Source organism: Pinus tabuliformis, chromosome 5_2, assembly GCF_031772625.1.
Source record: "Pinus tabuliformis cultivar Carrire ecotype Pingquan chromosome 5_2, CPIR1, whole genome shotgun sequence".
Lineage (NCBI taxonomy): Eukaryota > Viridiplantae > Streptophyta > Pinopsida > Pinales > Pinaceae > Pinus > Pinus tabuliformis.
In genome coordinates, this window is record NC_142306.1 from 320,495,684 (window position 1) to 320,510,501 (window position 14,818).

Here is a 14,818-nt window from a genome sequence, read left to right on the forward strand (position 1 = left end):
CCGAGATGGTGGCAATGACTACAGGTCTATCCATGGAGCAAAGGAAATGAAATTGAGCGGACTGGGTGGTAGCATTTAGAATGGGCGTCTGGGTGGCCTCATCAATCCGAAGAGTCTCACAGGGACGAGCTCATTCTCTTCTGCTACGGGTAGCCAGATGACTGCCATGGAAGCGGGAAGAGGAAGGGCTAGGGGGCGGGGAGGCCGAAGGGGAAGTCGAAGCAGAGGGAAGCGGCGAAGGGGGGTGGATGGCTCTTCCGCGGCTACCACCATGCCTGCTTCTCATGCGGTGACGATGACGAGGCATATTGCTCTGAGTGGGGTGTTGCAGCGAAGAGTGAGGCGAGATCGCAGGGAGTGGGGCGAGAGCAGCAGAGGTATTACTGTATATGACAAGGGGATTCAAATCATGGACAGAGGCAGGGGCCAAGGCATCAAATTGCAAGGTGCAATGAATAGATTGGGAGAAGTGAATACCATTCCCCAGGTCGACGCAACAGAGAAGCCTACAACGCCTCCCTATAGCTGTGCGAGTGCTTGGCTCTACTGTCGCAGGGTGGCAAGAGCAATTTAGTGGCAGAATGGAGGTCTGCTGAGGGCTCAAAGCCATGATTTTAAGCTTACTGGGGAGGTCTCGATCCGCGTAGTGGATTAATGATGCTAGCCAAGAGGTAGAGGCCTGCCTTAAATTCCCACAGGTGAGAGCGCGGACGACCATGTGGCTCGGCCACCTGCCAGACCGGCGTCATATCCGCATTAATTTCTCATCAACCACCCGCATCCGGGGAATATTGATTATATTATTAATTGTAGTAGTTTAAATATTTATAATTTGATTATGAGGTTTTTGTTATTAATTTTGATTATATTATTAATTGTAGTAGTTTATTTATTTATAATTTAATTATGAGGTTTGTTGCTCATTAAAGTGGTATCTAAATTTTTTTTGAAGACTCCATGCTCGAAAATATGTCAAAGACTTCATGTATCATCAAAGTTTTTATATCATCATAGTTTTTTAACTCTAATTTTTTCTTCTCATCTTTTTTTATGTTGTATTTATATTCTACAAGCATTGCGGGGATGATGTAAAGTGATGTTAGTGTGATGAGTTGATTCATGTAAAGCTTAGGTAACTTGGGACGTTGTCATCAAGTAAGTTTACTCTGGGAGGTTTTTTTTACTTGGTTAATTATCAGGTTCGTTTTAGGACTTAATAATTAATTAAGCTTTTTTCTTTCAAACATAACCCCAAAACTGGAGTGTGGCTTGATGATGAGGCCTTGGGTGAGTCCTAGTGTCTAGAGTCATTGTATATTACTATATTAGATCACTCGTAAAATTTTGTAGAATTTGATTAGGTCTAGGGTCAAATTTTTTATTTTTTAAATTTTCCGCAGGGCATAAATTTGAATAAAATCTGAATGGAAAATGTAGTAAGTGATGTCAATAGAAGTTGTATTGGGTATATATGCTCAAAGTTACACCTCTCACCCTCAAATTTTTATTATAACACACTTTGAGGTTTAAAAAATAAGTTCTAGATCCTAAAAACCCACTTTTCCTATGTTTTGTGCATAATGTGGCCATAAATTAGCCCAACAATTAAATAAATGGAGACAAATAAATATCCACACATACTCAAATGATGTCGAAATAAGGTGGAAATTCATCTAAAAGTTAAAATTGAGTTACCAAGTGATGTGGACTCCACATAAGCTGCAAATCAAACAAATCAATTTTTTTGTGGAAAAGACAACAAGTTTTAGTGACAAGATCCACAATTTGAAGAAGTTAATTCGAGCTTCAAGGAGATATCTTGAGCTGACTTGAGATTGGATTAGAGTTTACTTGAGTGAGGTAGAGAGTGGTCTCCTACCACTCCAATCCACTCTTCCACATGTCCTCTCATCTAATTCGAGCTCCTTCATTAAGGATTGTGTGGGCCTTTAAGGAAGAAATTAAGTTGCCATTTGGGAAATTAAAATTTGCATGAAGGAGCATTGGGATTGTCACCTATTGGTCTTGGGATTGTCACCATTTGCTTTGGGATTGACTCCCAAACTTCTATAAAGCTATGAGTTCTCAGTAAAAAAAACCAATATGAGTTATTGGGCTTGAGGATACTCTGTTAGATTATACGCTCTTTTGCAAATTAATACAAAAGACTTTGGGATTACATTTGAGGTGTTCTTCTCCTTGTGTATGGTAATATTTTGATATTCTTGCTCGTCTTTCTACTTATTTCATTATGCTATTATTTCTATTATATTTTTAAAGTTGTGTTGATGTATCACTATCTTACATTAGTACAAAGATTATCTACTTGCTCTAAATAGAGAAATGCTTTAGTTGATGTCCAATATATCTCTAAAATTTTCTCACCATTGCATGTGATTGAAGACATGTGGATCTAATTTGTTTATGTGAAATTGTGTAGAACATATATCTTTGGATCAATCTTCAATCGTGAGGGGAAGTTCTCAGAGGAACCAAACCACTCTTGAAATACTCAGAGAACCCACATTTGTCAATTACCAAAGCCTCATCTTTTGAATTTGTCTTGCAGGGATTTCTTTTGGGTTTTGGGCTCATATCTCAAGCATAATCTGTGAAAATTTGGTGATTCCGAATCCTATTGTAGTAATTGATAATATTTCTTGAATTCATTAAATTACTTAAACAAATTATTTGCAGTTTTCTACGACAAATATCAAAATACATGCACTGTAGCTTTCACAAACAAAATTTTGTGGAAAGTAAGTACAAGGAAAATACAAGCACATATATAACCATAGTGGCAGTTATTTTTGGACAATTGTCCCTAGAAAAACCCAATGTAGAAAAACCGGTGTAGCAGATGAGGTTTTCTTTTATTAATCTTTAACAATAATTTATTGTACAAGACAAAATAGAGGAATAGTCACTGAGAGAAATTCACTAGTGAATTTATCACTCTCCACAATGTTTCTTTGACCCCAAAGAGGACCTCCTGCCCCTTTCGTTGGCCTTTCTGCGTTACCCTCTGCGTAGTGACTGCGTAGGCCTTGCATCAACCCTTCTGTGCTGATGATCTGCATCTCTCCTATGCGCTTCCCCCTCCAGATTTGTCCTGCACTCTTAGAATATGCTGATGCCCTCTCTCTCTCACCTGCAACTCACTCTCTGATTCGATTTTCTCTTGCCGAACTTCAACCACTGAGAAAATCGATCTGTTTGAGCAATTGAGTATCTGCTCTTGTGTGTTCTCCATCTACCCATCAAATTCTTCGTATAATCTTCTGTTGGAGTACCAACGGCCAAGATTAAAACATAATCGATGGTTAAGATTAACTAGAAATAAACCCATGTCTTTTCTAAAATATTCTCACTATGACTTAATTAATACCCTTTAATTAACCAGATTTCCTAAGTTTAGACTTAGGAACCATTAAAAAAAAGTTAATTATTGTAATTAAGTTATTTCTAGGTGGAATTTCCATAAACAATTTTCGTGTTTTGGAGAATACTTGTATTCTAGCCTCTCTACAAAATGTCGTGGCTAGAACACATTCGACGCTACAAAAATCAACATTGTCCATTTAATATTTATTTATTAAAATTGTGCTTCATTTCACTATAATCTTGCTATTTTAGAGCCAAATTATAGTTAAGCAAAGAGGAAAATTTACTCATACTCTTTAGCTTAGCCTTTGTAGACTATTGTACATATACATTTGTAATTTTCTTGATTAATTTCATAGCTAACACTTGGTTTGTTTTGCAGCTTTCTTTAACTTGTTCTTGTCGCAGCTTGTAGGATTCATTGTTTGAAACTTATAATAAGTTGTGTGCAGAACTTGGGCTCTCACTTCAACACTAGTTTTCAAGGGAGGCCGTCGGTTGTTGTGAGGGCTGCTAATTTTTTCTTAAGGGCCGAAAGCTAGAAGAGGCTTAGCCTCTCTCCTATTGCATGCATTGTGATTGTAAAGTCGTTGCTTTGTGAATGCCAAAACAGACCTCACATTGCGTATATTAGGGGAGCTTCACAATGTGATTTTTACATGTAAACATTTCTCCAAGTTTGCAAACTTTAGAGGCCTTTTCTTTATGCCATTAATTTGCCAATTACTTTGGGCATCTAAGGAGTAAGTTTAGCATATCACAAGCACAAATTTTGTAAATATTTCCTTTCTTTTCGAAGTCTCTTTTCATTAGAACTATTCACTAATAAAAGTGCTAAATTTTCTTGTGAGGGAGTTTGGGATTTTTCCCATGATATCCCTTCTCCCCATTTAGAGAGGATATTTTCTCATGGGTGAACTAATCATCTTAGTTTAATTACTCTAGTTTTCATTTGCTAATTTCACTTCACTCATGCATGATTAGTTTCTAACATAGTTCTCACATCCATTTTCATTTTAACACAAGTATGACATTTGGTTATTTCAATTTCTTGAGTAATTTGTGATGTCCCTTTTTCTGGTGTTCCTTATTACATGGTTAAGATGGACTTTCAAAGTTAGAGGCAGATAGGTCACAGAGGCATGTTGGTGTCATTAGCGGGCCCAGGGGCTTTTGAGGAATTTATATGAGGTTTAATGGGATTCTCTTGGTATATTCCATCATTCGCATGGTTTTCTTTCGTTTCGGTGCAATTCCGACAACATTCAGAAAACAAAGTTATTATTGGGCATGACTCAATTAATTACGCTTAAGGTGACATTCCCGGAGGAATACTTGACATAACACCTAAGTGTAATAGCTCGTTGGAACCAAAATGAGAAGATCTACATGATGGGATGGTTAGATGTGAGTTTCAGTGACCTAAAGAGACATGGTGGTCAATTTACCCTTTTCCCGCGTTAAAAAGAATATTTTAATTAAAATAAAAGAGGGAAAAGTGCTCCATGATAAATAATAATAAAATAGGGGTTCTAGAGGGGTCCATCAGATCTATAAAAGAGGAGGATGCCATTGGAGGACATCTTGGATTTGTGATTTCTTATTGTGGAGAAGTTTGAGAACTCGGTTCTCTACTTCAGTGGTAGCCCCAAGACAGAAACCCTTGGGTGATCTTGGTGAGAGTGGACGAAAACCCATCTCAACACCTTGGTGGATTCAACTAGAATAGACAATTGATTTTAGTTCAGTTTTGGGAGGGCCGGCTTCAGCATCAGAGCAGATCAATTTTGGAGACCAGATTGTCTATCTCAGCGATTTCAGCTATATCATCATATACACTCTTTCAGTCATTTATTATAATGAAAGTTGAGAATATTTCTGCTCTTTGTGTTATTGAATTGCGTGCACTCTATTTGTTATATTTTACATGGCAATCTTCTGTTGATCCAATAGTAATTTTATGGTGGAATTTTTAGTTGAGTTAAATTGTTACGAAAATCCGTCAAATATCCCATTTAAGATATTACAGTGGTATTAGAGCTGATGTTCCTGCCAGACTAAGGATTTCACGATTTCGTGTAAAATTTCCTGGCCAAAATCAATGGTTACAGAATGCAAAGGCCAAATTTAAATTGATTTGGAGTAGGTCGAACCCTCCGTCTCGAGATGAGTTTACATTGCTGAGGTTGTAATAAATTGATAGGGTCGTGTGACCAATGTGAACGCTCGACACTGTGTAGAGGAGCCCATCAAAATATCTCTGCTTAAGCCAAAGGTACCAGCCATCGTTGTGAGATTCTTTTGAGCGAAAGGCATTCATTGGGGCCGCGAGCATCATTGTTTTATTGGGAGAACATTGCATTGGCCACATTCCCTCCTTAACCCAAAGTTTATTAACAAAAAAGAAGGGACGAAATATTGTGAGGGTCCCAACATATTATTTGAAGTGAGCCGAACATGTGACTTTTGTGTTGCCATCGCAATATAATTGCCATAGCAATATTATATGTAAAGGCCGTGTCCAGTTTGGTGAGAACCACCATCAAAATCGGGAGTCGAACTTAATGGGGTAGTTGTCGTGTCAAATTTCAAGAGTGCATTTTGATTAATTTAGAAGGGTCGAATAATCTTTTCTTCCAGAATTAAAAGGCCCGATAGTAAAAAGTGAGCCACGTCATATATTTTGGAAGGATCGTATTATCGCCGAGATCTTATTCCGAGGGTTGAAGATCTGACTCCATATAGAGCACTAAAATGCCGAGGCTGAGAAGAATAAATTGGAGAAGAACGAGTTGGTGTTCGTCAAGTTGATTGGCCACACCTTTAATTCAAGGGACGAGTTAACGCTATTGAAAGGGCCGATTATTTTGGCAAGGATCCACCATTTTAAAATTGATTGAAGAAAGATACAACTGTCGTGCAGGAGCCAAATCTGGTGCGATTGGGAAGCCTGGGGCACGTGGAAAGATAGGATTGCCTCTTCTGAGCGAAGCTGGAACACTATGCCGAAATTTCTCCATCATTCTTAACATGAATTTGCTTAAGCACCAAAATCGCTGGGTCCAGTGGGCCATTAAATCTCCACGTAAATATTTATTTAGCTCTGGACCGAAACTGTGTTTTGTTCGAGATAAATTGCCAATGTTAGGAGGATTGAGCTACCGGATGCAGTGTATGCAGAAGGTTTGGGTGGCTATCGAGAGAAATTGGGCGCTTGTTCAAAGCGCTAATCGTGAGGAAGTTGCCAAAACTACTGAAGGCTTGTTGCTGACTGAACAACATTTGAAGATCTTCACTAAAGCCTGTAATTTCATGAGGAACTGTTCGCAATTGAACAGAGGCCGTGCACATTGATTCTTGGCGGCTTGATTGTGTGATCGAACCATGGAGGCTTGATCGGAGGAGCCCAGTTGCCTTGCCTTTGAATCCTCACTGTCAGAAGGCGGGATCGTTTGACATAAAGCAGAGTGGATAATCATACCGAAGAATAATGTTGAGTCTACCGCTCACTGAGGGATCACCATCTTGTGTAAAATATGGGTAATGCGATGTTACCGCTGTCCACAGATAGGATCGATCCATGCAGAGTTGATTGTCAGGGGCATGAATGTAAGTGATTTGTGGTGCGGGCCACAGGGGAATAGCTCTGACAGACATATTGTCCCGTCGGTTAAGTGACGCAGAGGTTGAAGTTGCTATGTAGAAAATTTGAAGATCGTGTTGAAATGCGGGTTGTTTGTTGGATAAGTCTCAGAGTTTCCACAGATCATTATAGTAGCCGCATCCCTCAATTCACACAGGGAGAATAGACTGGGTGACAAGTCCAACGTTTTGCAGGGTCGATAGCAGCGAATATCGAAGTCAGCGCTCTCACGCAAAGACTCATTTATTACATAATTAATTGATCGCATCTACATGCATAATTATTCTGCTCTGGAGGTCAAATCTAGGTATCACACATTAGCGTTGGGAATAGCATTGGAGTTCAGACCATTACTCTATACCTGGGCAACGTACTTCTCCTGGAACTTCATTGCAAGTGGACCGATACAGATTTGAACCTACTACTGCTTGCCACCACTAATTCCCGGTTCTATCTTTCTGATTTGCTCACAGAATTTTCAAAAAAAAAAAAAAGAGACCGTTCTATGGGTGTTGTTGTTATATACTAATAGTGTATAAATTTCTGGGTTGATTAATAGAAGTACAGGCTTGTTGGGATTTGTTGATCTATATTTAAACATTGCATGCCTTGTCTTGGAAATGAAATTTCACCTGCAACAGAGTGGTAACGTACTGTTTGACAAAATATCCCCATAGAAATACATCAAAACACTCAGAAAAACCGTGACCTCATCCTCACAAATTTTCTTGTCATCCATGGAGGAACTCCTCAACAAATTGAAAAGATTGAACAATGCAGAAGTTAGTTCCGTGAAACATCATGCACCCAGGCAAGACAACAAACCTTTTTCAAAAGGGGTTTATGCCATTCTTCAGAAAGGGGAAACAAGAGATGTGTAGAAGGGGCAGAAAATAGGACACAAAATCCTTGCACTTGGGACAGATTTAAAATGCATGAGGTTCACATGGAAAGTCTTTTTCAAACTGGAAGAGTTGGATGAACTCCTTTCCAAGATAGACCAGTGGGAGGGGAAGAAGTTGATATGGGTTTTGAAACCAACCATGCTAGCTTTAATACAACCCGAGTTCTTGGAGGAACCTTGTGAAGGAATCAAACTTCTAGTTGCATCATGTCTTAGTAACATCATGAGGTTGACCGCACCCATACCTCCTTTCAATGATAATGTTATGAGGAGAATTTTCAGGTTGATAGTAGAGGCCTTTCGGGACTTAGATAACACTGTGGGTCATACCTTTGGGAAAAAGCTCTGGATTTTGGAGGATATGGCCAAGCTCCGATCCTATGACATTATGTTTGATCTAGAGTGTGACAACCTGATTCTTCAAATGTTCCAATCCTTTTTCAGCATTAAGGATGATCACCTGACACAGTCAAAGCAAAAATGTTGTCCATTTTGTCTTCCGTTATGGGAGATTGTGATGCCATTTGCAGGGAGTTGCGGGCTAGATTGTTGACCATTTGGAGGAGAGAACAACCAATTTCACCTGTTGCTTATGAATTGGCCAAAAGGTTGGTTGAGCAAAACATGGGGTTATTCAGGAGACAGTTGACTAGGGAGGAGCTGCTTAGGTTTGGTGGATCATAGTGGGAATGAGCTGAGGAGGAAGGGTCTCTGCTTCATTTGCAAGGGACCTTGGGGCCTTGATCACTCATGCTTGAGTGACACTGAGGAGATGATAGAGACAGAGCAGGGGAAGATTTCTTCTGACTCTCAGGGTGATGATTCCTCTTTAGACGAGTCCATGGGTTCATTCAAGGATGCCTCTGAGGAGCATGGGTCATGTGGAGTTGTTGACAGTAGGCCAGATTTATATTCTGGTGTGTATGGTGAGCAGTTAGTGGACCTGATGGGAGACACTCAGGATGGTGTGTCACTAGTGATGAGTCAGCATGAGCGACATATGGTGGAGCATGAGTCAGCTGAGAAGGATGATGTGCACAGTATGCATGTTGAGCCTTTTGGGGAGAGCCAGTTGGAGGTTCATATTGAACCCATGATGGAGGAGGAGGAGAAGACACCCTTGGGGCCAACCATTGGAGGGGAGCAGGCAGACACCAGGGAGGTAGTGTTTGCAGATATTGATCATCAGGAGGTGTTGGAACTTGACAGGACGTTTTTGCAAGTGACGAGTAGACCAGAGGAGTATGGAGCTTTTAGACAGATGACAGAGGATTTTCTAGAGATGGTGGTGCACCCTTCTTTGGGCCTACCCACTGATGAGTTGTCGATAGGTGCAGTGGCAGCAAATAGAGCTATAGTGTTTCCAGGCAGCAACCCTCTCTAGGAGTACATAGACAGGGCGTGCAACACAGTTTGGCCACTCGTGCCCATTGTAGGGAGAAAGGTAAGGTACTCTCAGTGGGTATTGTCAATGGACCGCGTAGAGCAGCGTGAGTTGAGCATGGACCAACATCAACATAGTAGACTCGTTCCTTACACCGGAGTCCATGCCATAGATTGGCGGGAGATCATGAGTTGGTATCCTTTTGATGGAGTATCAACCTTAGTTTGGGGCACAGTACAACATGGGCGCTTTAATGAGGGGGTTACTACATGTTTCAGTGGGCAGTTAGATGTGGACCGACAGTTCATCAATATTCAGTAGCACTAGTCCAACATCAACATAGTGGGGTTGACCTCGGTTTATGCCAGAGACAGGATTGTAGAGAGTTGATGAGTTTGTATTCACTTTATGGAGCAACAACTATAGCCAGAGACAAAGCACAGTCTGAGCCATGGGACTTGGGCGATGATTGGCTATGGTGGTATTGGGATCCAGGAGGATTGGTTGATGACAAGTACATTCAGAGATCAGTTTGGGATTTGGGCATTGAGGGGACCATTCATGATAGGTTAACACAAAGGCAGAGCATCACTCAGTGGTTCATATGGGATCCGGGCATTGGGTCACCAGAATGGTCCACAGGTTTGGATTGCTTGAGGGCAAGTAATCTTGGGGGGCGAGGATTTGTAATGCCCCTTTTTTTGGTGTTCCTTATGACATGGTTAGGATGGAATTTTAGAGTTGGCGGTAGACAGGTCGCAGGTGTAGGTTGGTGTCAGCAGCGGGCCCATGGGGCTTTTGGAGGGGTTTTGAGGAGTTTCTATGAGGTCCGATGGCATTTGCTTGGTATATTCCATTATCTTCACAGTTTGCCTTTCATTTTGATGCATTCCAACAACATTAAGAAAATAGAGTTATTATTGGGCCTAACTCAATTAATTACGCTTAAGGTGGCATTCCGGGAGGAATACTTGACATAACTGCTTAGTGTAATAACTCGTTGGAACCAGAACGAGAAGATCTACATGATGGAATGGTTAGATGTGAGTTTTAGTGACCTAAGGAGACATGGTGGCCAATTTACCCTTTTTACGCATTAAAAAGAATATTTTAATTAAAATAAAAGAGGGAAAAGTGCTCCATGATTAAAATAATAATAGAATAGGAGGTTCTAAAGGGATCCATTAGATCTATAAAAGAGGAGGAGGAGGCCATTGGAGGACATCTTGGATTTGTGATTTCTTCTTGTGGAGAGGTTTGAGAACTCGGTTCTCTACTTCAGCAGTAGCCCTAGGACGAAAACTCTTGGGTGATCTTGGTGAGAGTTGACAAAAACCCATCTCATCTCCTTGGTGGATTCAGCCAGAATTCACAGGTGCATTGATTGATTTTAGTTCAGTTTTGGGAGGGTCGGCTTCAACATTAGAACACATCAATTTTGGAGACCAAATTGTCTATCTCAGCTATTTCAGCTATATCATCATGTACACTCTTTTAGTCATTTATTATAATGAAAGCTGAGAATATTTCTACTCATTGTGTTATTGAATTGCATGCGCTCTACTTATTATATTTTACATGGCAATCCTCTGTTAATCGAATAGTAATTTTATGGTGAATTTTTTGGTTAAGTTTAATTTTTGCGAAAATCCGTCAAATATCCTGTTTAGGATATTACATAATTGCATTGAGCTTCTATTACAAAACATGTAATATCCTTTTATTACAAAAGCAAGCAAGTATTTTACACAATTGACAAGCTTAAATTGGTTTAATATAGCATCATGGTTTCACAAGTCTCTTGAGCTCTTTGCTTTATTTATCATTGTAAGTTTAATTTATGTGGCATCTTGGTTATTATTGAACATTCTTGTGTTGAAGCAAATTTGGCATTGATTTTATTTCTTGCAAAGGAATTGTGGACTTTTGAAGTTTCATTTTCATTTCCATTTGAAGATATTGGTATTTTTACTTGAGCATTGTCCATTATACTGAATCACCAATACTTTATTTTGGAAGCAACAACATTTACTCAAGCATCTCACTTAGGCACATTTTATTACTAATTGACATTTCCAAAAATTAACCCCCAACTTAAGTTGGTTGTATAGACTTTAGGGACTCTCCACCCCTATTGACTCCTCACTGCGAGATCCAGATTTCCGAGCGAGGATGAGGTTTGGGGAACATAGTTCAATTGAAACTTTGTTTTAGTATACAACTAATAAAATAAATCAAGTGCATCTCTACATCACAATTTCACTTTACTTGCAATACAACTCTCCTATATATGCTATTTTGAATTTATTTGAGTCATATTTGCAAATATCCTCTTTTTCTTAGGAAGCATTTGCTTTATAGTGCAAGTATTTGGATCTTTTACTTTTGCAACAATTAGCTTTCTTGTATTTGGAATATCCTTCATTGATGCAACTATATTTCAAGTTATTTCATATATTTGTTGCTTTGATGATCATCTTTATCATGAGTAGTTGATGTCATTATCTTGTCATTTGAGCATTTACTTTCAAGTACTATTTCTTTTATAGTTGCAATTGATGTTTATATGCTCATCTTGGTCTAACATTTGATTTTGCAGGATTGTCTATCATTGTATCTTGATTTCATTTTTTAGGCAAGCTATTGTTATTTACTTGAAGGCACTAGTCTATACTTTGAATATATCATTGAAATTTGTTCATTCATATCCTTGTTTAATTCTTGGAATCAAGTTATTTTTGATAAACATCTCACTCCACTTAATCTCCTACAAACTCATATCATATAATTTTTCATTAGGGCCCACCCCCCTTAGATTACCTAGGAGAGAGATTTAACGGAGGGAATTGGGAATTTGTGACAGTCTCATCTCTTAGTTTTTCCACCAAACCACACCTTGTGGGGTTTAGGGTTTTTTCTCACTAACTTAGGTGTGTGTGCTAGGGAGCAGCAACAAGGTTGTAGATTGATGATGAATGACAATTACAATAAATGATCGTTTCAAATTTCTATAAGTTAGTTGACCAAAAACAATTTCCCAAGAGCCACAAGTTCAAATTTCTAAAAGTTACTTGAGCAAAAACAATTAATTTCCCATAATCTATAGGTTTTAGATTGATGGTGAATGTCACTCACAATAAATCATCAGTTCAAATTTCTATATGTTTTTGACAAAAAAAAAATTACCTATAGTTTTAATTTGGACGTGTGTAAATAATTTATAAAGGAGAGATGATCAGCTGATCATTTCGAGGCTGGGAGACTGCGGGCCTTTCGGGCTCAGCCATCCTGTATTCCTCTTTGATGCAATAATCCATCGTACTTTTCATCTCGTTTGTCTTTTTCATCTTCCCTTGTTCTACAACTCCAACACTCAACAAATGATTATGGTGTGTTAAATGAAAGTCTGTGGTGAAAGGAAAAAAAGATGACATGACAGTGAAAATTTAACCGTACGAACATTTGAGAGCAAAACAGCAAAACCTGAAGGTACGGGCAGGAATAACAAGAAAAGGTGAACCCACTTGCTAAGAGATATAAACGATATTGGAAGTAGAAATAAGAAACCCGGAACTCTTAAATAAAAACTAATTTATAGTACGTCTCAATAGAAGAAGATAAAAAGGATATCAACAATTATTTATATCAATGCTTATCAATGTTGCAAATATTGTCATGGGATAAAATCAGCAAGGGTGTGGAAAACTAAAAAAGGGTAAAAGTTACAAAAATATTGGTAAAAATAGCAGCAAAATTAAGATACCACCAAAATATTAATAGAAATCGGCAAACATCAGCTAGGCAAAAAAAAAATCGTGATTTCGCGATTTTTTCAAGATAAATTCGAGAGGTTTACAACACTGCTGAAACGAATACATTGCAACCTTCACCATTTAAATATATATATGGCTTAATTGAGATTTTACATCTCTTAGTAATAATGAATATTTCCGTAAGGTGTAAAAAGCCATGGTATAAAATGCATGAAAGGAAAATGTCAGATACTTAAATTGACAATTTTGCTCATTGTGCTTTCTCCATACTTGAAAAACTTCTTGTCAACTCTCTTCTTCTTGTAGTTAGTTCAGAAGGAAAAAAAAAAAGAGCAAATTGGAGAATTTTACTCTCCTAAGTGTTTTGTCATTATGTAAGAAATTGAAAATTCCCACGTTGGAAATGTCAAGTTGTATTATTCTAACATGAATAAACTGTTACAGGATGAGGAATTTGTTATTTTGCTGCAAAAGAAAGCTATACCACATACCCGCAATGTCCGGGGTTCAAATTACTGCTTCATGAATGTATTTGAAGATCGTATTCCTGGAAGAGCTATTATAATATCCGTGGTATAAAATTTTCTTTGCCTGTGCATTTTTTATAAAGTATTTATTAGTATTTACTTCTTACGGTGACTCTTCTCACTTCTTTTTTAATCCCCTTTTCATTGTTATTTTTACAGATTGATAACCTTGTCAAGGGTGCATCCGGTCAAGCACTTCAAAACTTAAATCTGATGATGGGATATCCTGAAAACCTTGGCCTTCTCCATCAGCCTTTATTTCCTTGATTAAACATCTCTACTTTCCTTGATTGTGTAAGCATTTTTACTGGAAATGGCATCTGGATTATGTCTACTTTGTAAAGAGACCTGGAGCGAGTATGTCAGGCTTGTGTCTCTCCTTTAGTTTGAGCTTTGGGATCGAGAAAGCTAACATCTTTACTATTCCTTTTCACGAGTAATCTTAGCTGGTAGGCATAATAATCATCTACAAGGTGCTTGCAGTTGGCTTGGGCTTGTCTGATATATCCTCTGTGTCCTGAAACAGAAAGCAATTTTGCATTGACAACTAGCCCATTCAAATAAAATGGCATTTCTTGTTGTTTTTAACATTGAATTATTCTGGTTTGTTATGAAAGCTGCAATTGGTGACACATGGAGTGCTCGGAGAGTTCAAATTTTTTCTGTTTACCTCCTGCAATGTGCTGTGCTATGTGTCTGTTAGGTTCCACCAGAGTATTAATCTTTTATTTATTTGTTAGGTGCTATACAATTACATGATTTATGGATTTTCAGTTTGGTTAGGTACAGAGAATGTCTTTGACTTGAGAGATGCTCTATTAATCTGCATTCAACTATCTTTTTCTTTGGAGAAATTACTATTTATATTATAATAAAAAAAATGTCGGAAATGTACAATATGATTGGCTTTCTATCGTAACTCAGTTAAAGCTACATTAAGGTCTGAATAAGCTTGTGCAGAGACATTCTTTGCATCTTTAATGAACAAAATTCCCTTGGCCCCTTTGTTTGAACAGTTACCTCATCTAATGCCTATTTCTGAAAAGCATGAACATAACCTACAGCCCCTTCAAAAACATATTTACAGCTCAGCTGCCAAAGAGATTATAATACTGAGCGCAGATGCATCACCAAAGACTTGAGAAGTACCTCAACACTGAGATTGGGAAACACAAACTTTAAAGCAAAATATCAACTTAATCT

General features: G+C 38.4%; 1 protein-coding gene across 1 annotated transcript in view; it reads left to right on the forward strand.

Moving 5' to 3' along the window:
• LOC149158794 (Putative N-acetyl-gamma-glutamyl-phosphate reductase) overlaps positions 1-14,247 on the forward strand; it is a 233,389-nt gene extending 219,142 nt beyond the window's left edge. The window contains exons 12-13 of the mRNA XM_089436316.1: positions 13,533-13,661; positions 13,775-14,247. Coding sequence (XP_089292442.1) covers positions 13,533-13,661; positions 13,775-13,882 — 237 coding nt within the window. The 3' untranslated portion in view covers positions 13,883-14,247. The remainder of the gene's footprint in view (positions 1-13,532; positions 13,662-13,774) is intronic.
• Positions 14,248-14,818: the final 571 nt, after the last annotated feature.